The 25,977-nt window shown below is 41.9% G+C and overlaps 3 protein-coding genes across 3 annotated transcripts in view; 1 reads left to right on the top strand and 2 right to left on the bottom strand.

Annotated features, from left to right (window-relative positions):
• cfap61 (cilia and flagella associated protein 61) overlaps positions 1–15,818 on the bottom strand; it is a 36,625-nt gene extending 20,807 nt beyond the window's left edge. Inside the window, exons 1-15 of the mRNA XM_022766382.1 lie at positions 15,739–15,818; positions 15,455–15,603; positions 14,449–14,609; positions 14,149–14,224; positions 12,257–12,324; positions 11,966–12,086; positions 11,057–11,189; positions 9,807–9,998; positions 9,323–9,417; positions 7,944–7,983; positions 7,554–7,690; positions 6,620–6,746; positions 5,369–5,446; positions 4,402–4,608; positions 3,010–3,138 (exon numbers count right to left, since the gene is read on the bottom strand). Coding sequence (XP_022622103.1) covers positions 3,010–3,138; positions 4,402–4,608; positions 5,369–5,446; positions 6,620–6,746; positions 7,554–7,690; positions 7,944–7,983; positions 9,323–9,417; positions 9,807–9,998; positions 11,057–11,189; positions 11,966–12,086; positions 12,257–12,324; positions 14,149–14,224; positions 14,449–14,609; positions 15,455–15,597 — 1,707 coding nt within the window. The 5' untranslated portion in view covers positions 15,598–15,603; positions 15,739–15,818. The remainder of the gene's footprint in view (positions 1–3,009; positions 3,139–4,401; positions 4,609–5,368; positions 5,447–6,619; positions 6,747–7,553; positions 7,691–7,943; positions 7,984–9,322; positions 9,418–9,806; positions 9,999–11,056; positions 11,190–11,965; positions 12,087–12,256; positions 12,325–14,148; positions 14,225–14,448; positions 14,610–15,454; positions 15,604–15,738) is intronic.
• A 154-nt stretch (positions 15,819–15,972) lies between these two features.
• crnkl1 (crooked neck pre-mRNA splicing factor 1) lies at positions 15,973–22,271 on the top strand. Its single transcript, XM_022770476.1, has 14 exons — positions 15,973–16,122; positions 17,226–17,378; positions 17,487–17,578; positions 17,926–18,084; positions 18,522–18,688; positions 18,945–19,123; positions 19,242–19,412; positions 19,771–19,962; positions 20,360–20,419; positions 20,567–20,647; positions 20,745–20,984; positions 21,195–21,296; positions 21,446–21,694; positions 21,829–22,271. The coding sequence occupies exons 1-14, from the start codon at positions 16,075–16,077 to the stop codon at positions 22,258–22,260; spliced, it is 2,325 nt and encodes a 774-aa protein (XP_022626197.1). The 5' UTR covers positions 15,973–16,074; the 3' UTR covers positions 22,261–22,271.
• Positions 22,272–22,351: 80 nt separating this feature from the next.
• naa20 (N(alpha)-acetyltransferase 20, NatB catalytic subunit) lies at positions 22,352–25,527 on the bottom strand. The gene is made up of 6 exons (XM_022770478.1): positions 25,447–25,527; positions 24,769–24,793; positions 24,402–24,492; positions 23,671–23,806; positions 23,313–23,458; positions 22,352–22,741 (listed from the first exon to the last, which is right to left on the bottom strand). Exons 1-6 carry the CDS (start codon positions 25,497–25,499, stop codon positions 22,656–22,658), a joined length of 537 nt encoding a protein of 178 aa, XP_022626199.1. The 5' UTR covers positions 25,500–25,527; the 3' UTR covers positions 22,352–22,655.
• Positions 25,528–25,977: the final 450 nt, after the last annotated feature.

Raw genomic sequence — 25,977 nt, 5'->3', positions numbered from 1 at the left:
TTCTTTATCATTATGAAGTAAATGTTGATTGCACAATGTAATGGCTGTAGAATAATGACACCATCTGTGTTCAGATTGGTTTCCTCTGAGTCTCGCTTTCACTTTGCAGTTCTGTCTCTGAAAAAATTTCAGGGGGGAACAAGCATTGTAACTCCACCCGGCACTCCTCCCTCCAGTGTTGTTGGAGGAGGCAAAAAAAGGAGAGCGATAGAAGAAGAGATAAAACAAGAGTGAACCTTGGACGGGCATTCACTCGATGTAGAGAGCTCCAGGTCAAAACCTTCAACATAACATTCAGTTGGCTAGTTCAGTAAGTAACAGAACCTGCTGGTGTTGTTGGTTGCTCGGATCCGTATACCACTTTACGTTACGACAAGCTGAAACTAAAGATTAAACACTGTGGAAAATATTCAACAGTTTCCTTTAAGACTCATTTGGAAAATGTTTGGATGCATAACAACGTTTTTAGTTACCACATGCAATAACGACACGCTCTGAATTTGCTTCGTTTACTGTACAGGAGTCAGTAAAACAGCTGGACTGGATCTCTGCTAGCGACAGCAGCAGAGATATAGAGATATTTATATGGAAATGTTACTGGTCATTTCCTAGATCAAATCAGGATCTATAAACAGATTAGACAAGGATTGATTTTCAATCATTGATTCATGCAGGTACTGTATACTGACATTTATGACACATGATTATGACCTTATGTATGTAACAACCATGTACTTGTTATTGCATGTAAGCGTATGACATGCCTACATGCATCCATCTGAATACTGCAGGAATTAACGGGATGAGGTCACCAGGAGAACAAAGCTCCCGTCTCATCTGCATGTGTGGAGGAGCAGGTGCAGCGGCTCTTATCACGCTGGAGATGCTTCACCTTTCCTACACACACAATGACCGCAGCTCTGTTTAATATGATCCTGTATTGACAGAGAGGGAACAGGTGCTTTAAATTAGATTAATCTTCCCAAGGCTGACATCAGGAGGCAGAGACAAAGCTCGCAGGCAACGCTCTTATCTGCACCGTATCCTGGAAATCATGACTGCCGTGTAACCGAGGTTAAGGGGGGGTGTGTGTGTGTGTGTGTGTGTGGGGGGGTTATGGAGTGAAATGATCATACGAGTGTACACGGTGTCACCTCAGGTCTACAGAGCACTGCCGTACATGTGGTAAATATTTGAAATGCAGGACATTAAAATAAATCACAGCCACATTAAGATCAGATCGGAACACATGAGTCACCGTACAATTTACTGCTGTGGTTGTTATTATTCACCTGTTACTTCTTCTTCTGTGTTTTATTTTGAAGTGTTGATCCATAAGAAGGTATATTTATGGTTTTAAGAACCAAAAAGCATCTCACTGTAGTTTTACATCTCCTCTCTCAGGCTGCTCTCTGGAGGTTGGTGAGCCAATCAGAAGAGAGGAGGCTCTGAGCCTCTCTTCTGATTGGCTGACTGTTTTCTGAGTGATCCAATAAAAATAAAGCAGATTTCAGGTAAAACACTCAGAGAAACCAAATCCTGCAAGGTTTGGATGGTGGGTCCAGGTGGGCGGGGCTTGGTGACTGCTTTTTTGTGACATCACAAAGTTCCAGAAGTCCTGACGGCTGGTTTTAAGGCTCAGTTTCTGAATACAGGCTGTGTGCATTTCTCTGTGGACTGAGGCTTTGATACTTTCACAGTATTAATATAGAAGCTAGAGCTGATCTATAATCACACTACACATGGACACAGACCTTTACACTGGATGGAGCTTTAACTCTTCCAGCTACCTCAGTTTTTATAAAAAAGAAGGAAAAGTTGCTCTTAAAGTGACACCATCTGTGTGAATGAATGTACACTGAGGTACTAAAAGCCATGTTTATACACATGTACATAAAGGCTGCATTAACTTGTTTGCGCGATGTGCTGCACGACCACGAATGAAGGCAGAAGTGTTAATGGTTCCAAACAGCTCGCCGTGACAGAGAGGGACGAACAGGGAGAACACTCTCTTCTCACAGTCATTCATGGTGTTGCACTCTTTTGTGTGGTGTAGGTGGAGGGGGTTTCAGATTCTGTTTGACCACACTACAGACACAGAATCTAATCAACACATTCTATTCTTCAATTCTATAACATTGCTAGAACAGAATCAATATATATATCAGCGTGAGATGTCAGGGTTTTAAAGCAGATTGTCAAGTAATTTTGTGCATTTTTAAAAGGTCTTTTACTTTCCGATTTATGGTCTGTGTAGGTCACCTGTAGCTTCTCTACAGTGAGGAACTGAATATAATCATGTGCCAACAATCAGCTACATTATCTTGTAGTTAAGCAGGAGGATGAAGGAGTCAAGGATACTCAATTAAATAAAGCACAAATCAAACCTGAATCATTAAAAGTTCACACTTCAACACTTGAACCAAACACAAACTCCTTTCATCACTTTTCTTTCAGTAAATATACTCTAATGAATATACTTGACATTTCAACTTCTTTAAATGCTTCAGCTACAACTTTAATTACTTTAAGTGAAGTGCTTTTACGTCATCACATAAATAAAAATGTAGCTTCTAAAGCTCACAAAGTCCAACATTGTAAAACGCATCCTCTGCAGGTTTCAGTGGAAGTGAGCACTCTTAAACAGTTACCTGTTGTGTAGACAAACATTGTTCAAAACAACATAACTATTTTACTTTCTAGTTTCAAATGTTTTCACAGATAAATACATGAAACTGAACGGTGTAAAAAAATGTTTCTGGTATATGAATTCATCTACAGCTACATGATAAAATGTCATGTTCATTCCATCATACTGTGTTTCATATCCCTCTGTGCTGGAGTTTCCCTCCCTGTCTGTAAGTGAACCATGTTCTGTCACTACAAGCTTTTTCCTTTTGAAACAGCTCCGCCTAGTGGTCCCATCAACACCCTGCTGCGTTCCCTCTGTCGGCTAATCTACATTCCCTGGCAGGCTGCTCCCTGTCAGCCAGCTGCTGCTGAGCCCACCTGGTCCTCGGTGATCCGCCTGGACGGGGCGTTGATGCCAAGCTCCTCCAGTGGGTAGATGATTTGGCGTCGCGGGCGCACGGGAACTGCACAGTTGAGGACGAAATCCAGATGGTGGACGCAGGAATCCTGAGTGCAGAAGAAGAGGGCACAGTGTCAGTGAGCTCAGAGAGAGAAACTCCCCTCGGAGGTTAAACAGCATTAGTGGGGGGGTGGGGGGGTGGGGGGAGGCAAAGTGATAATGAGCTCCGGTGAAAAGGTTAGATGATGCAAGGTTTACACCGCTGATATGAGCTGATTAAGACTGGGAAACGTCAACCAGAGCTTCATCCGCTGCCTGAGCAGAGCGGATTCTGTGGTTATCCTCTGCCATTATTCTATTTGCAAATCATCCTCTCCCAGTCTGGTGCTTGTTTGTGGAAGGTAATTAGCAGAGGAAGTGGAGGCCTCTACATGTTGAGGAAATGTCTTATTATGGTGTGGAGAGGTGGAGCTGGCAGCACTGTCGGCACCTGCTGCCCTAACCCCGGGGACAGAAGCCTGCCGAGGGCCACGCTCTGCAAAAAGTGCCCTGCTTAAAGCTACAACGTTTATACATGGAGAAACTCATCTGTCACATTTATTTTAACTGCTGCAGGACTCAGATTCATCTGCAGGATCTTACAGCTGTTCTCTCTGCACAAATAAAATTCTGGTGTATCACATGAAATCACAAAATAGGAAGGAAAATTTTTCCCCCTTTATAAAGATTTTCACTTGATTTCAATCTGATTTCATTTTAGATTTAAAACCAGCAGAACAATTTTAAAGAAGTCTAGTTTAGACAAACTGTTGTGAAGCTGTGGCAACACCTAGTGTGTGGTGATGGGTAAAATGTGATGACCAACAAGGAGCATCTGATTACTGCCAAAACTACAGGCACAAAAAAAAAAAGAACTGACTGAGACTGAGATTCAGTGTTTTTCAGGGCAGCCTATTAATTAATTGCCATCCTTTATAATCATGTATAATAAAAACAGCTTCAAAAACCAAAACCAGTTGCTTTTTAGAATACAGGAAGGTTTTTTCAACTAGCTGAGAACAAAAATTAGTCATGAACATTAGTGTGTTATCATCATCTTCATCATTATCTCTGGACACCAAAATATCATGAATTAAATGATGCATTAAAAAAAATCTAAGTCTATTTTATATTCAAGGGATCTGTGAAGAAAATTCTTTGGTCTGATGACTGGATTTGTGTTTGACTCGTCGTCAGGGGTATTTCTTGCAGCGTATGAACCGAGGATCATTACACTAATGACAATGTGCATCTGAGCAGACATGCACACGGGCTGGAAGGGGCCCGGTGATGAAGGGCCAGTAAGGGCCTGAAGGTCCCTGTGCACCCACCTCCTGGCTGCGATAGGGGGGGTAGAGTCTGTGGTGCAGGCAGGATCTGTGAGCCAGCCGGAGGACCTCCTTAAACAAGTGTTTGGTGAAGTGCTGGAAGGAGGGTTTCAGGACCAAGTGGCGAATCTCAGCGTGCTCCTCGTAGCTGTGGTGACTGAAGTAGATGAAGTTCTCGATGTTGTAGTGGGCACGGATGTACTCCACGTCCTGACAGAGACATTCAGGTCATCTTCTATGTGGATTCACATTTCCAGGACAAATATTCATATTTTATATTTTCCTTTTTTAAATGTTTTTAATCCCAGTGGAACTGCATAAAATAATTGCAACATTTATCACAGCAGCCTGTCCAGAATGAAGTCAATTATTTCTATGAATACAGTGAATTGTGTCAAGATATTTGTGACTTCACCAAGAGATGTTCCTTTATTTAAAAACAAACCTCCCTTCAAAGTTCTACAAAATACTGTCAGGCTGAAGCACATAAAAATGTGTGTAGACTAACACACAAGACGTGTTTGATTCAACTCTAATCACTTTTCTATTTGATGAAATTACACACAATTACAAAAATGTCATTTCCTTAATTTAAGTGTGATAGAGCCTCAGGATCAGATTGAATGAATTACTTTGTGCATTAAATTTGAGAAGCCAAGGTGAAATCTTCAAAATGCTCATTTTCCAAAATTCAAAATTTTATTACTAAAATTAAGCTACAAACAAAACAGTAGTTGATTATTTTCCTGTTGATTGGCTAATCGAACAATTGACGATTTCAACACTAAAGATTCTGAATAAATGTGTTGTTGTCAAACAATATGGGAAAATTATATTATCGTCCTTAAAGAGAAATATTGTGAATGTGAGCATTAAAAATTTTCCAACTCGATACAGGGGTAAAAAAAAAGAAAAGAAATGTTCACCCAGCACGCTCAGGTTCATCTGAGGACATGGATTAGAAAACTACCTGCTCGTCTCTGATGATCAGAATCCCCACAACCCGACTGTCCACCTGAGCCACGAAGGCCTGCAGCGGCACCCCGTCCTGAAGACACAGAACAAGGCAAACACACGAGCATGTGGATGCACCTTCTGAGTTCAAGCACAAGCCGAGTCCAGCGTCATGAATACACATGAAGTGGCTGCATTCTCATTTGAGAAGTAATTATCAGTTTTGGAGCTGCAGCAGTGACAGCTGGGGCGTCAGTCAGAGAGGAAAATCCATTCAACTGAATTCTCACCAATCTGTTCGCTGGCAAAAGTGTGATATTCCTCTTTATTCCAAGACAATCATCATTATACCAGCTCGAGTCACACTCCGTGGTCCAAAACAATCATCATTTCATTTTTAAGTTAAAGGGCCATAATTACAATTACAACCCTGATATTTTCTCTATTGACAGTTTAAATTCTTTTTAGACACAAAGCATTTAATGGGCCAGCTTGTGTTTAGTGGGGAAATTGGTTAAAATCTAGTTAAAATAGAGTATGTTTTATTTTTAAATATTTCAGCAGTGGTGAGATTTAGCTGTAGTGGCCGCCTGCATAAAGAAAGATAACAGACGAGCAAATGAGTTAAAACTAGAATAAAAATAAGTTGTATTTGGAAATGGAGGACACCGTTCACCCAACCTTAAACCTACTCTATCTAAAAATCAGTTCATTATTAGACACCTGAAGCTTCTGTTGTACACCCAGTTGACTCTTTGTTAGGAACACCTAACTGAAACTAATATAATACTTTATAGGCACCTTACAACACACAGTAAAAGAAATAAAATAGATACGAGGCATAAAATACTAAATAAATAGATTAAATATAACTGCATAAAATAAACATGGTGGCACTGAACACTAGTGTTGGAGGTCAACTGAATAGGCAAGTTTGAAGAGGCGAGTTTTGAGGTGGGATTTGAAGATAGGAAGAGGCAATATTATGGAAGTAGACTTTAAGCCCCATGGTGGTCAGAGGAGGAGGGCATACAGTGAGATTAATAGCAGAGGAAGATGCAGAAGAAGAGTATAGATCAATAAAACAAATAATAAATGAAACAGTCAAAGTGCACTGAACAAAAGGATTTGGAAACAATTACTGATCTCTATGGGAAAGCAGAGTTGTATCAGCATCATTCATAACCACAGTCTGAGGAAAGCACAAACAGCTTGTCGAGTGGCTGAGGGTGAAACCAGATGTGTTGGTACGAGTGTGGTGACTGACCGGGTCACTGCGGGTCCTGTAGAAGCAGTCCAGGTCCTGCAGCAGGGACTCGTGCCGTCTCAGACCCTTTACTAGATCAGAGACCGCGGGCCGGTCTGCAGCCACAGCCGGCCTCACGTCCACAGGCCTGCGAGAACAAAAGATGCACCTGAATGTGTTTTTCTAGGAGCAGTTTGTCAGAGCCCCTTTTCTATGTGTATGTTTGTGTTATTTTAGTTTACACTTCCAACCACAGTGGCTCTTCCTTGTGATGGATAATAGAAAGTTGTACTTAAGGACGTCAGGGTCGATCAGCTCCAGGTGCCGATTCGTGAGGAGGGACACAGTTTCTGCGCAGCCTCTGCACCTCACGTCTTATTTTGCTCAACTATTTTGTGTTGCATTTTTTTTTGTTTGTGGAGCAACACAGACACAGGCAGGTGCAGTGAAGTGAGTTCAGCAACTATAAAAATGACTAAGGCGTACAGGTAGGTAAGGTGGCAACACCAGAAGTCCACGGCACAAAGAACAAGTTATTGAGACATGAGATAATCTGACAGAGAGCAGGTGGAACAGGCAGGTTTACGTACTGGCTGGATAATTGGGAAATTGGGAACAGGTGTGTGAGAGGAAGGTCACATGACTGAGACAGGAGGGCATCTGGTGGACGGCTGAGGGATGACAGGTGAGAAGATTTCCATATAAATGCAGTGACCTGAGGGAATGAGACCGTGGCTGACAGGAACAGAGGGGCAAGAAGCAGAAGGACCGGGGCAGGAACTGTGACAGTGGCTTTGTAAGAACAGCAAATAGACACGATACTGTTCATATACTGTTGCAGATCTGGGAGCTCCTCTTCGCAAAAAAAGACAGTAGTGATCTGACAGTGTTTCTTACAGGCAGCACCAATGAATCAAACATATAAGAGGCAGTTTTTTTTTAAGAGACGACCCACCTCAGCCCATCGCGGTGGAAAATGTAGAGTTCGCGAAGCAGCAAGCTGGTGGCGCGGGCCGGCACCCTGAGGAAACTCTGCAGCAACGGAAACTCGTGGGAAAGAGTCGGTACCGTGATGACGCAGAAATCCAGGTCCTGACAGACACAAGGGCAACAAATACCAACATATACAGCAGATATTCAGCACGTCATAAAAAGATAATTTTCTAAAGAATTCTCAGGAATCTTAAACTTTAAGTCCGTCCTGATGTGTGACAGACTTCTCATCCCCCCAGGGACGCAGTGTGTCTTTGATCTCTTGCTGAGGTACAGTGATCTCTGACTTATTTACACAAACAAAAACTTATTATCTGGTTGACGAAACCTCACATGCAGAGATGATACTCACAGGGAAAAGTTTGAATACATATGGAATAACGTCCACTGATCTGGAAGAGAAGAAGAACAAGGGGAAGTGAGAATGTGCGTCTGTGCCAGTTTCAGAATCAAAGCCAAGTCGGTGATCACTGTGGTGGAACAACTGGCCGACCAATCTGCCCGCGGCTTCCAGCTCAACTTCTCGCCTTCGGCTCGCTGTCGCTTTAAGCGCGGCTCTCATTAATAACATGCTCACTCTCGGCAGGAAGCGAATCGACTCCATATTCAGTAACAGCTGGGAGGTGTGGTGGTGGTGAGAGGAGCTCAGCAGGAGCCAACTAACAGTCACTCTCCCTGCTTTAACACGGCATATGACTGATGTAAGGCTGGACGGCTGCCACCAGTGCTGCAGGAGCACCGCCTCAAAAATTTACCAAACTGAGAAAAACTGAAAACTTTTGAAATAAACTTCCATTAAAAAAAAATGTGTTTGCGTATCTGAATTACAGAATATTAATTTTGTAAAAGTATCTATTTACTGAAGTTGCCTGGTAACCTTTAACTGCCTTATTTATTCTGCAGATATACCTCATTTCTATAAATGCAGTATTTTGTTTTATTGTGTATTTTCCACATCATGTTACAAGTCAAAGAATGTTTACTGAGCGTATGAGTATATTTGAAAATGGTATATTGAAAATTTGGTTTAAATTGGAGGATTTGATTTCCGAAATGTGTATCCACTTTAAAAATAAATAAAGAAAAATAAAGAAAAACCAACAGAATAGAAGCAAATTGCAACAACAGACTCCAGCAGATACCATGTTTACTTCCATATTTTAATATAAGGAGGAAACAAAGTGGATGTAAACTTTAGGATTAGACTAAAGTAGAGAAGTTATTTCTCAGCTCATTAGCTCCTACTGAAGATGTAAATCACAAATATATAGTTTTAAAAAATGTCTCAGTAATTTGCTAAAAAAAAACAGCTGCTCAAACAACAAACAACTAGTAAATAGTGCATTTGTTGGGGACTATTTTCAGCAGCAGATTAATCCACATTTGGTGCTGTAGTGAGTACCGTGTGTGTGTGTGTGTGTGTGTGTGTGTGTGTGTGTGTGTGTGTGTGTGTGTGTGTGTGTGTGTCTCAGTCAAAATAAACTAGAGTGTGTTGATGTGAAGAAGGAGCATGTCACCCAGTGCAACAGTGAGACTCACTGATGTGTTTTTAATAGTTTCTGGAGACAGTGAAGCTCTGTGGTTTAGAGGAATCAGACACATCAGGCTCTGATTCACACTCTGTTGATAGGGAAACAGTCATTCTTGGTTTTGGTCTTTTCATTTGATTTGTTGACAATAAGAAAAATACAGATTATTGTCAGATGTATGATGCAAATTTAGGAGCATTACCTCATTTCATAATGCTTGTCAATGATGAAGAACTCGATAGAGAACGCGTTGGGTTTCTTTGAAAACCCTCCAGCTCCGGTTGCCTGCGTCTCCTCCTGCGGAGGTGAGAGCGACAGTAACAACATACAGTATCATAAAGGAGAAGGTGAAGTAAAGACGACATGGTTTATGACTAAAGCACTATCGGAGAGTGTAACGTTTCCACTCTGCTTCCCAGATTTATCACTTTGCATTACCATCTGTTCTAAAACCTCCTAAACAGTAATGGATATGATGCAGTAATGGTTAGACAGCTGGATGGTGGTGGTTGTTTCATATATCAGCAGGTAACACTTCCTCCATCACAATTAAAGACTGTTTCATTAAAAAAAGGTTTATGTCATAAATCCTGATTATGACTGATACCACTGAAACACCTCCTCACTCTGAGTGTCACCATGTCTGACTGTATCCAACACACGTGACATGACACAGGTTCAGTTACCTGTTGAGGGGTGGAGTTTTGGGTCCGCCTCTCCTCCTCTTCATCGTCTCTCAGGTCAGAACGAGCAGCAGCAGGTTTGGTTTGCTGCGGTTTGTACAAACCATTGAATCCACTGAGCTCAAAGTTGTTGCGCAGCTGTTTCAAATCAACATCAGACGTAACACTGATGAAGCCAACAGCAACTCCATCAATCTGTGGCGAAACACACAACCACACTCACATTATACTGTCTCTGCCAGAACATGAAGGTTTGTCCATTTTCATTTTCTGTTTCCTCAGTAATCAGCTTTTACATTTCTGCTTTGTTAACTATAACCAGCAGAAGAAGAGCTCAGCAGTTAGCATGAGCAGCAGTAGCTACTGAAAGAGAAATCAGCAAATGGATCTTCAGGCAACATGGACAAAAAGTCATCGAAAAAAAAAAATTCTGTGATCTGTGATTCCATGACAACTCCTGCTGGGAGAGATCAGATTTAAAGCTTCAGAGAAGCTGCCAAACTGACCATACAGTGAGATTTCATCATCTTCAAATGTTGTTTTAGAAAGTTAATTATTAATAAATGTTGAGAAAGTTTCATTATGTGGAACAAAAAGCTGTTAATCTGGGTTTGGACTGAAATCATATTCTTGACACATGAAGCAAAAGAAGACATTTTCTTCCAGAAAATAGAGAAAATACCCCCCAAAAACTCTTCATTTTAAATGACATAAAACTGAAGTTTATGGCATTGAGTGGAGTGAACAGACCAACCCTCTCGGGCAATGTTGGACTGTTTGTTCTCTGAGCGCTGAACATATTCAGACAAAAAGCCCAAAATGCTTCAGATGTCTGGACACAATATGTTCAGTGAGAGCATGTCTTGGCCAAGTATCAGCTCGTATCTGCCATATGCTGCCATGAACACATGTCAGGCCGACTGGCGGAGGGAGGGGAGGGGGAGGGGGGTTAGATCTGTCGTCTCCCAGGTCCCGAGGGAACGGACCCCAGCAGGGTTTCTGACAATCAGTCAAAGCAGAGAGCTGCTATTACATCATTTCTAGACTGGAAGAGTGCATCAGAAATGACTGGGAACAAATCACATAACTCACATAAGACCACACAGAGCAGACGAGACGATGTGATGGTTTCTCAGTGTAACAGCTGTTGTGGATTACTTCTCAATGCCATTAAGCTAAAATCAAAAAATAACCAACATTTTTTTTAAAATAGATGGAATTCTGTGTGTGTGAAAAAAAAGGCTTGAACAAACCTCATAGACAGCAGAGTGACTTTCTTCATTCTGAGCCTCAATGACTTCTGCCAGGAAGTACGGCTGATCTACGACTGAGGATAGTTTTGTCTGCTTCTCAAATATGCGCATAATGTCATCGTGATCGTCAACCCTGCAATATACAAAAAGAGCAGCAAACAGATACAGTTACAACATGACTTGGACTGATTATGTCTCTCTGTGTTGTATGGATGTGTGAATAGGCAACTGTTTACTAACCATTAGAACTATATAAGGTGATAATATGAGTTCTTCTGCCCCCAAGTGCCCAAAAATATCAGTTAATGCAGCTAAATAGATCCACATCATACATACTGTAGAGCCACGTCCATTAAATTCTGCTGAGATTTTGGGACTAAATATTAAAGGACCCATATTTTTAAAAAAAAATTCTGTGTTTTACTTGAAGATTTGATATCCAAAAGATATGTATGTGGTTTTAAGAACCAAAACCATCTCAATATAGTTTTACATCTTCTCTCTGCAGCTCTAGTAACAGATGGGTGGTGACTGCTTTGTTGTGACATCACAAAGTTCCAGAAGTCCTGACGACTGGTTTTAAGGCTCAGTTTCTGAATACAGGCTGTGTGCATTTCTCTGTGGACTGAGGCTTTGATACTTTCACAGTATTAATATAGAAGCTAGAGCTGATCTATAATCACACTACACATGGACACAGACCTTTACACTGGAGGAGCTTTAAACTGTTGAAGTGTATGTTTTATTTTTGAACATGGGCATTCTAGCCAGTTTATGTACTTACATGCTAAAGTAGAAGTTAGATGTTCACATGTATGTCCACACTTTCACCTTTCACTGAGCTACATATGCAGGTTTGTGTGTTTTCTAGCCAGGTGCTGTTAGTGGGGAGGAACGGTGTGGAATCACCTGGCAGGCCGGATGTGCAGCCTTGGACAGTGCTCCTGTCTGTGGCAGATTAACGCTACGCACTGTGGCCCCGGGTCAGTCAGGCGCTGCAACGGCTCAAACATGCCATCCAGCGCTGGCTCTAGACACACACACACACACACACACACACACACACACACACACACACACACACACACACACACACACACACACACACACACACACACACACACACACACACACACTGACAAGGATGAGTCTCATGAAATGAAAGGTGAAGTTAACAATGAACTGGAAGCAGCTCTTCACCTAAGTTGTCGATGTTTGGGCTGAGCAGACAGACGTATTCCACCTCTGCGACGGCATTAAAGACAGCCCTGGAAAAAAAAGATGTGCAACAACAAGGGATTATAATTCAGCAGACACTGTTTACACCTTTTTGTATCTGTACTTTGTGGTTGCTTCTAACCAAAGCACAATACTGTGTCATCGTCATTTTACAGTTCAGCGTTCTGTAATGATTGTACCACACAGCACATCATATGTATGGACATATGTGATGGCCGTACCCACAGCCACACAATTGAAATAGAAACATGGTGATACTCATCTGGCCTCACCACACTCAACATACAAATCCAGAGACAGGGTTTCTGGTTTCACACACTCTCCCACATCATTACCACAGTCTTTGTTAGTTTTCTTTGCAGTCACTTTTGACACCAAACTGTCGTCGTCGTCTCCCGCTTATCTGGGTCCCGGTCGCCCAGCCACTTCCACCAGCTCCTCCGGGAGAATCCCGAGGCGTTCCAAGGCCAGCCGAGAGATATAATCCCTCCAGCGTGTCCTCGGTCGGCCCCGAGGCCTCCTCCCGGTGGGACATGCCCGAAACACCTCCCCAGGGAGGCGTCCAGGAGGCATCCTCACCAGATGCCCGAACCACCTCAACTGGCTCCTCTCGACATGGAGGAGCAGCGGCTCTACTCCGAGCTCCTCACCCTATCTCTAAGGCTGAGCCCGGCCACCCTGCGGAGGAAACTCATATCGGCCGCTTGTATTCGCGATCTCGTTCTTTCGGTCATTACCCAAAGCTCATGACCACAGGTGAGGATCGGAACGTAGATCGACCGGAAAATTGAGAGCTTCGCCTTCCGGCTTAGCTCCCTCTTCCCCACAACGGACCGATTCAGCGCCCGCATCACTGCTGACGCCGCCCCGATCCGCCTGTCGATGTCCCGCTCCATCCCACCCTCACTCGTGAACAAGATCCCGAGATACTTAAACTCCTCCACCTGAGGCAGAGCCCTCCCCCCCGACCCGGAGCGGGCAATCCACCCGTTTCCGGCTGAGAACCATGGCCTCAGACTTGGAGGTGCTGACCTTCATCCCAGCCGTTTCACACTCGGCCGCGCACCGCCCAAGCAAGAGCTGAAGGTCGGCGCTCGATGAAGCTAAGAGGACCACATCATCCACAAAAAGACGAGATCCTCCCGCCACCGAACCCAAACCCAAACCCCTCCACCACCCGGCTGCGCCTAGAAATTCTGTCCATAAAAGTTATGAACAGAACCGGTGACAAAGGCAGCCCCACATCTAGTTTACATTGCTCACAATTAACTAATTCATTTATCTTTGTCTCTGAGTTACCATGTCTTCTGTCTCAGTCCTCCTTCCAGGTTTGGCCAAAAGAGGTGGACAAGGGTGGAGCCTGCTTAAATACAGAGGCCCGAGAAATGGACCAGACCAAGGGCTGTATCATCATGGGGGGTAATGTTGTTTCTTTGTATTTAATTTCAGTTACTCTCTGTGTTGTTTTCCCCTTTTAGTTTCTAATGGGCTGATCAGCCAGTATATATGTCTCCATTCATGGCCACTCTGTAAAGTCAGTGAGTTGAGGGCAGGTCCTAGTTAGTTAGCAGTATTTTTTTGAGTAGATTTCTGTTTGGTTGACCTCCCTCTTATTTACCAAATTTACTTATTTACCTTTGAAATGTTTTTTGGATGAAATAAAACCCTTTATGAAAAGTAAACCTGTGCTTTTTTGTCATTTGACTGCTCTGTCCCTAACAACATCTAAGGCTATTTTTTATTCTTCAGATGAGTGACACAACTGAAACAAGAAAAATTTGGAAAGTGAAGATTTCAGATTTGAATACCACAAGAAATACCATGTGAAAGCATGTGACTTCATCTTTTCATACCTCATTATCTCCTTTACACTTGCTGTGGCAAAATTCAACTGTGCCACAAATAGGTGGAGGAAGAGTGTGTTCAGTGCCTGGAGAGAGGGAAAAAATGTGCCAGTTTTCCTCCAGTGCAAGAATCAGTTCACTTTCATATCATCTACAAAGTAGCTTGAATTCAAACTTTGATAGGTGTACAAGCGTAGTATGCGCATATGGCAAGACTATTAGTATCCATTAAAAGATTAATAACCAGTATTAATCTTAAGAACAACTCTACATCAGCAGCTCTTTGCAGTATTGTCTGAACTCAAGAATGATAACACACCGTGCAGTTTTCAGCGCTGAAGTGTTCCTGCAGGAAAGGTTCCCAGTGAGCCTGATCCACCAAATCTCCAACAGGGTGATCAAAGAAGGAAGCGTGGGCCAGGATCTCGTCCTTTTCATTGGCCAGGGTCACAGCCAGGTTGGCTTTCTCTCTGCAAGGTCCCAGAGATCAGAGAAGACACAAGAACCATAAAATTATGTTTACATTACAGTAAAACTCTCACTTAGTGACTTTTTACATACAGATGCCGGAAGAATTATGTGATCATTACTATGTAAAAACAAAATGTCCACCAAACATCTCAAACTACTCTAGCAGCATAAATAACCCACTTCTCTGTTTTCCATCCATGTGCTCAGTATGTTCCAGTCATCATTTTGTCAAACATGGTTAAATGTACTGCCTTCATAAGTAGCTGAAATTAACTGAGCGTACAGATGAACAGCGGTTTTAGAAGTAATAGTAAATTTTAATGTTTTTTTCCATCCTGAAAACTTGTCACCATCGGTATTCACCAGACAGTTTAATATATTTTATGTTTGTTTGTTTTGTGAAGATTCAAGATACCAACCTTATGTTTATTTATTTTCTCTATCATTACTAAATTAATATAGCACAAGATTTTACACTAAATTGAATTAAACTTTACTGCCATTACAAAGATTAAGTACTAACCAGAAAGTGCAAACGGTACCAAATTGCATATAAATATAAATTAATTATAGGCTACAGGAAAATGTTAACAGAATGAACAAGGAATTATAGTGTATGGATGAGTATAACTTTGTATAGGATGACAATAGACCAGCATAATGAATACAACTATTCAAGTATGAATAATAACCTAGCATGTAAGGTACTATCTACAGTTAGGCTGTTAAATATGGTTCAGAGTTAAATAACTAGTAAGTTAAATAAATTCTCTGATAAAACTTATCTCTGATAAACTTATGAATTTCTGGCATTTAAAGCTAACAAAGAAACTGTTTTTCTTACAGAAGCTGAATAACATTCACTCTTCCAAACACCGACAGAGATGAGAAGCTGATGAGGCCGTCAATCCCCTGAGCATCCGCTGATTCACTTCTTCTCACGGCCACATTTTCCTCTTCACCGCTGTCTGAAGTTATGGTCCTCATCTTCAGCTGGACCGGTTTTTAGCGGAGGGAAACAATATCACGTCAGACGTATTAAAAACGAGGTGACTGTAATGTATATGAGCAATAAAAAATACAAAACAGATACACATTTTAACGTTAAACAAAACGGCTGTTACTTACATTTAGCGGGTTCCTTTCTGAGAAACTACAATACTAGATTTATAAGCTAACTTTCTATTACTTGTGGGTGAAATTAGAACCAATTGTCCGTAACGTTAGCTCCATAAAAGCTGTAACTTTTAGTTGCGATAGTTGCTAGCTGGCATAAACCCCGTTACCATAGTAACAGAACGCTGCACCGGAGGTCAACGGAAACTCGCAAGGCCTTCTGGGTACTGTCATGGCGGCCGGCGCTAAATGAGACTGAAACGTTTCGTCGCTTGTTACAGTTTTTGCCGTTGTTGAAACATTTAAACAGGTTTTGTTGTTTTTTTTTTTGTTAAACCCGCCAGCAAAATGGCGTCCACTGCGGCAGGCAAACAGCGGATACCGAAGGTGGCGAAGGTAAAAACAACAACAAACAATACACGATGAGAGATTGAGCCATGAGTTGACTTCGGCTAAGCTAATGCTAACAGACAGCGGTAAAGTTTAAGGAAGCAAACTACTCCAGATAGCGCTCACGCTTGCTTTTATGTTCAAATCTGACACATCTGTAAAGCTGACTGAAAACAGTCATTAAAGTATTGTAAGATGGGGGATAACGTTAGCCTGACGAAACCTCATTAGCCACAATAACGGTTAAGCTACTTTTCCTGTTTGCTAACTGAACATGCTGCGTTTTGTTTAGGTTTTCTACACTTTATTATTCATGTTTTTTATACTGTGTTTCCTTCTTTGGGGGTCATTTGAAGTCACTGCTCTTGACTTAGCCCTACTCAAACACTGTTGTAGAGCATCTCTTCAAAGTTAGATGGGTTGCATGCATACTATAGTACTAGTAATAGTAGGAGTAATGTAAGTGTTAAGCCTACATCGATTTACAAGACACCCATATACACCTTGGCAGTGTTGAAAAAACAGCAGTAAACAAAAATATCAAATGAAACATTATATTATCAGGTCAAGTGCACTGTCTCCCCATCACAGTTTGAAAATTAAGTCTGTCACTAAAAAAGCTTGAGCTCCTCACAGCTCAAGTCTTGTATCGCCTTCCAAACAGAAGAAGTTAGCAAAAACTATATATATTTGACTACAAAGTATAGCTCTGAAATCATACAATAATAAGCACAAAAATATACAGTGGGTTCATCTTCAGCCTTACCTATATCGCATAACAACAAAAGCCCTCCCTATTTTGATGTGTTGTACGTAAATGTAGTTGTGTAGAAATCTTTGAAGTGAGGTCACTATAGTGCCACTCACTCCTGCAGTATAAAACGTTCATATACGTATATACATACAAAACCAGTCAATGTTCCCAATTATCTGTTTTGACTCAAAATTACCAGTGAATAAGCAAAATCACTTTGTAAAATTAATTGTCTTAAACTTGGTAGACAATGTCCGAGGTTAATCGTGTTCAGTATTAGGACATGAAGAACATGATGATGTTATGCTCACAATTGGAGCAGAATCATGTTAAACGACTTCTTCTTGTGTTTCAGGTGAAGAACAAAGCTCCTGCAGAGGTTCAGATCACCGCTGAGCAGCTGCTGAGAGAAGCCAAAGAGAGGGAGCTTGAACTTCTGCCGCCGCCACCAAAACAGAAGATCACAGATGAGGAGGAGCTGAACGATTACAAACTGAGGAAGAGGAAGGTACGTGCTTACAACGAGTGAAAGTCTGGTGCATCGTTATAACATTTACTGCAGAGGAACAAAGGAAAACTAACTCTTTTTGAAACTCTTGTATGTCTTTTCTTTCAGGGGTTTGAAGACAACATAAGAAAAAATCGCACTGTCATCAGTAACTGGATTAAATACGCACAATGGGAGGAAAGCCTGAAGGAGATCCAGAGGTATTGTGCTTGTTGTTGTGCTATTTACTATCTTATAAATTGTTAGGACATCATTATATTTTCCAAAAACCATCTGTAAATCAGGCGTATTTCATTCTCATTTTTAGTCGAATGACCTTTTTTTCTCTACCAGTGCTCCATGTTGTAATCAACCTTTCTCATGTTGACGATGTCAGAATTATAAAAAAGAAAAAGTCAAAGAAGTCAACAAATTTGACCTGGTTTGTCCATTTTGATATTTTGGGTAAATGTAGCATAATTTACACATAGTTTCTGCTTGAACAGAGTGAGTCCCACTGTATCTCAGCTATACAGTTTCCCCTCATCGCTGACTTCTCTGGTTTCAGGGCTCGCTCCATTTACGAGCGAGCGCTGGACGTCGACCACCGCAACATCACCCTGTGGCTGAAGTACGCCGAGATGGAGATGAAGAGCCGCCAGGTGAACCACGCTCGCAACATCTGGGACAGAGCCATCACCATCCTGCCACGAGTCAACCAGTTCTGGTATGAATTACATTTATTCACCTGCGGACAGATGAAAGTTTTGTCACCAGTTTAACTGTTTCTCAGATGTGATAAAGGAATAGTTGAAAAAATATGCTTATTTACTTGCTTGCAGTGTTATTCTCTGTGACAACACACAACATATTTTGTTGGATGATTTATTGAAGTGTTGTCAAACTGTTGATATTTTTTTAATTGGATTGTGTTGCTAGGAAACAGGTGATCAGCTGCTTATACTTGAAAATACAGAAGGATGGAATATTTGGGTGTATTTAGAATGATTGTTTGAAACTTACTAAATACATGAATGTGGCTGTAAGAGGGTAGGTGGAGAATCTTTGGTGTGTGTTTGTGGCCTACTGACATCCAAAGATCTTTGCTTGTTCCACAGAGAATATTGTTGCTTTTTAATGTCTGACTGTTTGTCCCTCCAACAGGTACAAGTACACCTACATGGAGGAGATGCTGGGAAATGTCGCCGGCTGCAGGCAGGTGTTTGAGCGTTGGATGGAGTGGGAGCCAGACGAGCAGGCTTGGCACTCCTACATCAACTTTGAGCTGCGCTACAAGGAGGTGGACAAAGCTCGCACCATTTATGAGCGTTATATCCTTTTGTTTTTGTTTTCATGTGCTCATCCACTGAAAAGAGCAACATTTTCGTGAGTCTGAAGGAGGTCTGGTTTGATGTTAGACCACATTCACAGCAAGGACTTAGTTTTAGATTCAGTTTTACAGGCATGTGGCTGTTCACAGATTACAGATACATTAGTCAGTCAAAAAATGAAGTTTTTTATTATTACACGGTACCAAAAACAGGAAATTCTTTGTTGTCATCTGAAAACTCCTTAACTCTGCCGCACTCGTCATCGTTCATCCCGAAGTGAAGAACTGGATCAAGTACGCTCGTTTTGAGGAGAAGCACGGTTACATAGCTCACAGCAGGAAGGTGTATGAGAGGGCGGTGGAGTTCTTCGGAGAGGAACATGTGGACGAAAACCTCTTTGTGGCCTTCGCCAGGTTTGAGGAGACACAGAAAGAGGTTTGTTCAACACATCACAGAAAAAAAATCCATCCTGTAACAGGATTTCTAATATGAATTTAAATCAGGTACAAGAGAGCTATTAAATCTTGTTGACTGATTGTCCCTCCCTTTACAGTTTGAACGTGTTCGGGTGATTTATAAGTATGCCTTGGACAGAATCCCCAAACACCAGGCACAGGAGCTTTTCAAGAACTACACGATGTTCGAGAAGAAGTTTGGAGACCGAAGGGGAATCGAGGACGTCATCGTCAGCAAACGAAGGTTCCAGTACGAGGAGGAAGTCAAGGTATTAACCATGAAAACTAAAGCTTGAACCACCGTCAGTAGCCTGAAGGAGTTGTCTTTATGCAGATCTGGTAATGTGAGTAAAACTAATGTGATCACATTCAGGTTTTTATGAAAAAATCAGGAACTGACCCATAAAAAACCTGCCTCGCATCTTTGATACACATGAATATAAACTGTATTTTATGCAGTTATATCATGTGTTTGGAATGATGATAATCTATTGAGTGGCACAGATTTAATAGCTGTTAAATTAGTCTACCAGTAATAATTTAGGTCCCTTTTCTACTGGTGGCAGATTAGGCAGCCTGACCACTACTTCCTGTCCTCATGACTAACATTTTCCTGTTTGCACTCAGGCCAACCCACACAACTACGACGCTTGGTTCGATTACCTGCGTCTGGTGGAGAGTGACGCCGACCCCGACACAGTGAGGGAGGTGTACGAGAGAGCCATCGCCAACATTCCCCCCATCCAGGAGAAGAGACACTGGAGACGATACATCTACCTGTGGATCAACTACGGCCTGTACGAAGAGCTGGAGGTCAAGGTGGGTTCACACACTCTTCACCATCATCATCATCATCATCGACCTTCATTTCAACTCGAGACACCGAAGAGATTCTGGTCTACGTTGGTTTTATTACCAACAGACATACAACAAAACAAAACCGGAAACAAAAGCTGTTTAATTTGAGTCGTATTAATAAACAAAAAATAAAAGCTTTAGCTAGTGTCTCGTGTCAGAGTGACTTCGTGCTCGCGTGTTAAACTTCCAGTGATAACCAACGTGTCTATGACCGACCTGGGATTTATTTTACTCGTCAAAGTCTATCAGAAGAGACCTGGGATGATGCCACATTCAAATTCAAAACTTTCTCTCTCATTGTATAAAATAACAAACTGTGCCAATTATGTTTAAAACACTTTCCTTCTTTCTTTATCAGGATCCTGAGAGAACCAGGCAGGTGTACCAGGCCTGTCTGGATCTCATCCCTCATAAAAAGGTAATTTAGATTTTTATTCTGACATTTTTTTAGCAGGATTCTCCAGTCTGTTATTATAAGTAATGATAAATTATAATACTAAAACAGAGGGTAGATATAGTTTGTATAACAGAAAAAGGTTATACTCTCATATCGTGTGTGTTTCAGTTCACGTTCGCTAAGATCTGGCTGCTCTACGCTCAGTTTGAGATCCGACAGAAGAATCTGCAGGGAGCCAGGAAAGTCATGGTGAGATTGAACAGAAGACACTGAATGATCGTCATGCAGATCAACACAAAAAATAAAGTAGGAAGTAACATCCAGATGGACTCGTTTCTCTCCTCAGGGCACGGCCATCGGTAAATGCCCGAAGAACAAGCTGCTGAAGGGCTACATCGAGCTGGAGCTGCAGCTGCGAGAGTTTGACCGCTGCAGGAAGCTGTACGAGAAATACCTGGAGTTCAGTCCGGAGAACTGCACCACCTGGATCAAGTTTGCGGAGCTGGAGACGATTCTGGGAGACGTCGACAGAGCCCGCGCCATCTTCGAAGTCGCCATCGGACAACCACGACTGGACATGCCAGAGGTATTGATTACACTTTTCTTCATTTAAGAAATTTTTTCCCACTTCTACATTTCTAATTGTTTGTTGCCAAAACGTGGTAGTAAAGTGAAATTACTCTGGCAAAACATTTGACTCTCAAACCGTCTGTATCTTCACCTCATGACTGAAATGTTGGTGATAAGTCTTTCACAAAGGGAAAAGTAAACATTACAAACATTATCTCTGTTTCAGGTTCTGTGGAAGTCCTACATCGACTTTGAGATCGAGCAGGAGGAGTTTGGAAACACAAGGAACCTTTACAAACGGTTGCTGCAGCGCACCCAGCACGTCAAGGTGAGAAGTGCAGTCCAGCTGGACACGAGAAAACCAGGGTTAAACCAGCGTCAGGAAGCACAACAGGCAGATTTATCATTTCTCAGTCTGTGATTATCTGCCTGACACCATCTGACTTCTGATGGTCCTCTTCTTCCTCCTCTCTGCAGGTTTGGATCAGCTACGCCAAGTTCGAGCTGTCCATCGACAGCCCCGACAGGCTGCAGAAGTGCCGGCAGATCTACGAGGAGGCCAACAAGGGCATGAGGAGCTGCGAGGAGAAGGAGGAGCGGCTGATGCTGCTGGAGTCCTGGAGGGAATTCGAGAAGGAGTTTGGCTCCGACAGCACCATGGAGAGAGTGAGGAAGCTGCTGCCAGAGAAGGTGAAGAAGAGGAGGAAGCTAACGGCCGAGGACGGGGTAAGAACTGAATTAAATTGACAAATTAAATAATTAATAAATTAAAGAAAGCCATTTATGAGTCGATAATTAAAATAGTGATTAGCTGCAGCCAGTCACAGGTATTGATCATTATCTCTCTCCGATTCCCTCAGTCGGACGCAGGCTGGGAGGAGTACTACGACTACATCTTCCCCGAGGACGCCGCCAACCAACCCAACCTCAAGCTGCTCGCCATGGCCAAGATGTGGAAGAGGAAGCAGGCGGATGACACAGTGGAGCAGGTTCCAGACAAAAGTCCAACGGCTGAAGAGGCGGCGCTGTCGTCCTCGTCCGAACCTGCAGCTGAAAACCAGCCAGAGAACGACTCTGACAAAAACACTGAGACTGAAACAGAGCAGGAGAAAACGTACGACGACCGAGACGATGACGACAACAGCAGCAGCAGCAGCAGCAGCAGCAGCAGCAGCGAGAGTGACAGTGAGGAGGAGAAGGAGGAGAAGAAGGAGGAGGAGAAGGAGGAGAAGGATGGTGGTGGAGAGAAAAAGGAGAAAGAGAGCAGGAGCAGTGAAGAAGAAAAAGATTAGACTGTCCACTCAGACACGAGGGGAGTGAACGTCCTGGAGAGATTTTTCTACCGTTTTGTTTTTTTTATTTTTTAAAAACAACAAAACCAGCTCACGATCAGTCTTTATTGTACGACCATGTTTTTGTGCCATTACACTCACATCTATTCAAACCGGCTCTTTGTGTTTGTTTCTTCAGCAAATTTAGAATTTACAGGAAATGAAGCTGAACTGGGAATTAATGATATTAGAAAATCAAGATTTGTACAAGCAGTGGCTCTCTGACTGTGAGAACTGAGGAAGCAGCATCTGTGGCAGTTCATTATGTACAGTGTAACTGAGCAGGTCCTGTGGTTATCAACGTATTGATCATCAGAGGTGCAGTGAGCAGAGCGTCAGAGAGCCACAGTCTACTGTTATTCAATGTCCTCCGGTCTGACAGGATGTGGCAGCGGGATGATGGACTTCTTCTCCGTGTCTCTGGACAGAGCTTTCCTCATATCTGCAAAGAAAATATAAAATCAATCAATTTTTCAAACCCAGTCTCAGCTTCTTCAGCTCTACCAGAACAGCGCCCTCTTCTGGCTGCCGAACAACAGATTCCACTCAAAATCCAACCTGTTGGATCAGTGGGAGAAAGGCAGCACAGAGACACAATGAAGTGTCATTAAAGGGCAAGTTCAACCAAAACATCCTCTACCTCTGGATGAATAACGTCTCCTAGATTTCTGCCTCCACCTCCAGTGTACTGAGGATGGACACAAATCTCACACACTACAATCAAAAGCTGCGTGATGAACTTTTTTCTGCTCATTTATTCAGAGTGACGGTGTTGTCCTGAGAACATACAGCAGCTGACTTCAAAACAAGCCCTGCTTTTAGCTTTTATTGTATTATAAAGAAAATAATGCTCTTTAGGCTGAAAATACACCTGAGCATGATGTTTGTACCAGACCAAGGCAAGGTTTAATGAAGTGGTGGCGGCCTGAGAGGCGGGAAATTCAATGCTCAACAGTCATGAATTGACCAAACAAAATAAAAGTATTCATGTCAGATGTTATAACTCGTCTCACCGTAAGCGTCTTCGTCAGGTTCTCCGTTGCTGGCTGAGTAATACTCTATCACCGTCCTGTAGACGCTGTAGCCCAGACGTTTATACATGTTCACCGCCACTTGGTTGGAGACTCGCACGAAGAGATCCACAAAGAACCCACCTTTCCTACAGGACAACACGACATGAGAAGTCACAGTAAATAAGTGTTGACATGCAACATGTTTCCTGGGCAGTGATAAAGAAACATTCACAGAGCAGAAGCAATAAAAGTCAGACCTTTGAAATTAAGAATAAAATTACATAAAATTTTACAATACATTTTTTGTTACCCATACGTCAACATGACCTGACAGCAAAACCAATATTCATCCACAAACCTCTCTGAGATCTCCTCCAGCATCTCCATGAGTTTGGCTGCGAGGCCGAGTCTTCTGAACTCCGGAGCGACGGACAGAGCGGTGACGTGGCCGTGCCACTCCTCCCGAGCCACAGATCCCTCCGCCTTCCCCATGACTGCGAGAGAACGAATGAATCCGCCATGAGCTCAACATCAAGTAAGATTTACAGAGGGTCTATTTTGTTATGCCACAACAATATGATAAAGTGAAGTAAGGTTAATTAACGACACACAGCATACTTTTAATTTGAAATAGTGGTTTAAATGGAATTCAGCCGTTATTTATTTTATTAGTACATGCTTAAATTTATTCTGGAATTATATTTATGTACATTAAATGTTTAAGAGTCAAAAAGCAAAGAACTGTATATTGTTTAAAAGTATATATACCGTATACATGTATGTATATAGGCTTTTATTGGGCTGTTTTGTCTTCATTTTGACATGATTTATCAAGTAAATGAAAAAAGAGAATTTAAAAAAGAAAAGTCAGTCTGGATACAGAGAGTTTACAGAGAGGACTTTTCAGATTAATATGTTTGGGGAATTTAATTATATGCTTGGGGAAATTACCCATGTGTAATTTACACATGTTCTGAGAGTAACTGAGCTTAAAATGTGGAATTGTTTTTTTTAAAGAAATGATCGTAATGAGCACTGAACCATCTTATCCAGTAAAATCTCAAACCCTCAGAGAACAGAGGAACTTACTGTAGCCCATCAGTTCACCGCCTGGAGCCTCTGCAACGATGAAGTACTCCGGCCAGTGAGCCAGGTACTGGAGGTAAAATGGGATCCCATACTGAGGGTCAAAGGTCAAAGAAACAGCTTCAACACAAACTGAACATTACAACCTGCATAAGGGTGGAGTTTAGTGCAGACTGGATCAGTTTCAGTAAGATGGACCGACTCAGCTGACAACAAGAGGACAGATTTAATATCAGAAACTGATATAATCATGATCCAGAGAAATAAACCGTGTGTAATTTAATTTTTAACATGAAAACAACCAATATTTGCACTGAATAATAAGCTGAGCAACATGTCCAGATGACATTCAGTTGAAAATGAAGGATACAGTTTCTGTCAAAGGATCCAGGTTACTGTAGGACAGACGAGACAAACATTAGTTAATATGAAAATGGTCAAATATTTCACGAGGAGACAAACACACCAAACTCAATCCAATAATTTCAGGTTTTTTTATTCAATGTAAATGTTATTTATGATGATTAATCTGAAACAGCTGACTTCATAAAATGTATATTCGTAATGATTATTGGTAAATTCGGCAAACCTGTTCCCGACCAAAACTCATTACTTTCCTATGAAATTACACATTAATAACTGATTCACACGGTTACAGCCCACTGTGAGCTCGTTGTAGCTAGCTAACTAGCGAGGAAGCAGTTACTAACTTTTACTGAAACAACAGGTTTTTTGATTGATTATATGTAAGCCGATATTTTACAGAAGATGCTACGAACCACAACAGTTTTAAATTATATGTTTAAAAGTGTCTAGTTTTTAATAATAATAGCAAAATCGCTTAATTTTAGTTAATTTCTATGGACATTCACAGCGATGTTTCGGGCTGTGAGGCGATGTGATGTGACCACACTGCTCAGCCTTGCTAACGCTGCCGGACACAGTAACACGGGATGTCAGGACGTTTCTCCGCTTCACAAACACCAGATCTTCTGAGGAGTAACGTCAATCGCATTTTCAGTCGTAAAACGGACCAGACTTCACTCACATATTGTTGAATTTAAACAAATCATCGCAGGTAAACGGTCGTAATGTTGTCATCTCGGCTGCTGCTGTGTGTCCTTTCACCTCACGGGGGCAAAGAGACATCGGCTCACTCTAAAAGGCAAAGAGATGAGGAGTGGCGCCCCCTGCTGGATGGGATGTACTACACTGCGCATGTGAGGTGTGTATTTATATTTTTGTGGCCTGTATTTTTTTCCTTTCTTTTCCAGTTATTTTTTTTTTTTAAAAATAAAAGTTTTCTTTCATTGTCATAAAATGAACTAAAAACAGAGGTTGCAATTAAAGAATCATCTCTCTCGCTGGGATCAATGAAGTTTGGTCAGAATTTTCAGATGTAATTGAATTATCCAGTTATTCACAAGAAAATGAGAACAGGTAAGAGGAAAGTCTGAAAAAATAAACATAATGTGGTGTAGCACAGGTAGTTGTACATATTTTCTCCTTTCCCATTAATGATCTTGTAAACTTCCAGATTTGCCTTGTCCTTTATTGGTGTCCCGACCCCCAGGTTGGG

This window comes from Seriola dumerili, unplaced genomic scaffold (genome assembly GCF_002260705.1).
Source record: "Seriola dumerili isolate Sdu_G_001 unplaced genomic scaffold, Sdu_1.0 BDQW01000025.1, whole genome shotgun sequence".
Taxonomy (NCBI): domain Eukaryota; kingdom Metazoa; phylum Chordata; class Actinopteri; order Carangiformes; family Carangidae; genus Seriola; species Seriola dumerili.
Note: the sequence above shows the minus strand (reverse complement) of the source record. Positions and strands in the feature narration are given on the sequence as shown.

What these genes read in the sequence shown, in the direction of transcription:
- crnkl1 (XM_022770476.1), top strand. Translation starts at nt 16,075, where the DNA reads ATGGCGTCCACTGCGGCAGGCAAACAGCGGATACCGAAGGTGGCGAAG. An exon ending in ACAAACTGAGGAAGAGGAAG is followed by an intron (nt 17,379 to 17,486) that starts GTACGTGCTTAC and finishes CTTTTCTTTCAG; the next exon opens with GGGTTTGAAGACAACATAAG. An exon ending in ACGAAGAGCTGGAGGTCAAG is followed by an intron (nt 19,963 to 20,359) that starts GTGGGTTCACAC and finishes TTTCTTTATCAG; the next exon opens with GATCCTGAGAGAACCAGGCA.
- naa20 (XM_022770478.1), bottom strand. Translation starts at nt 25,499, where the DNA reads ATGACAACATTACGACCGTTTACCTGCGATGATTTGTTTAAATTCAAC. An exon ending in TGGATCCTTTGACAGAAACT is followed by an intron (nt 24,493 to 24,768) that starts GTATCCTTCATT and finishes TTTGACCCTCAG; the next exon opens with TATGGGATCCCATTTTACCT. An exon ending in CGGTGAACTGATGGGCTACA is followed by an intron (nt 23,807 to 24,401) that starts GTAAGTTCCTCT and finishes GTTCTCTCGCAG; the next exon opens with TCATGGGGAAGGCGGAGGGA.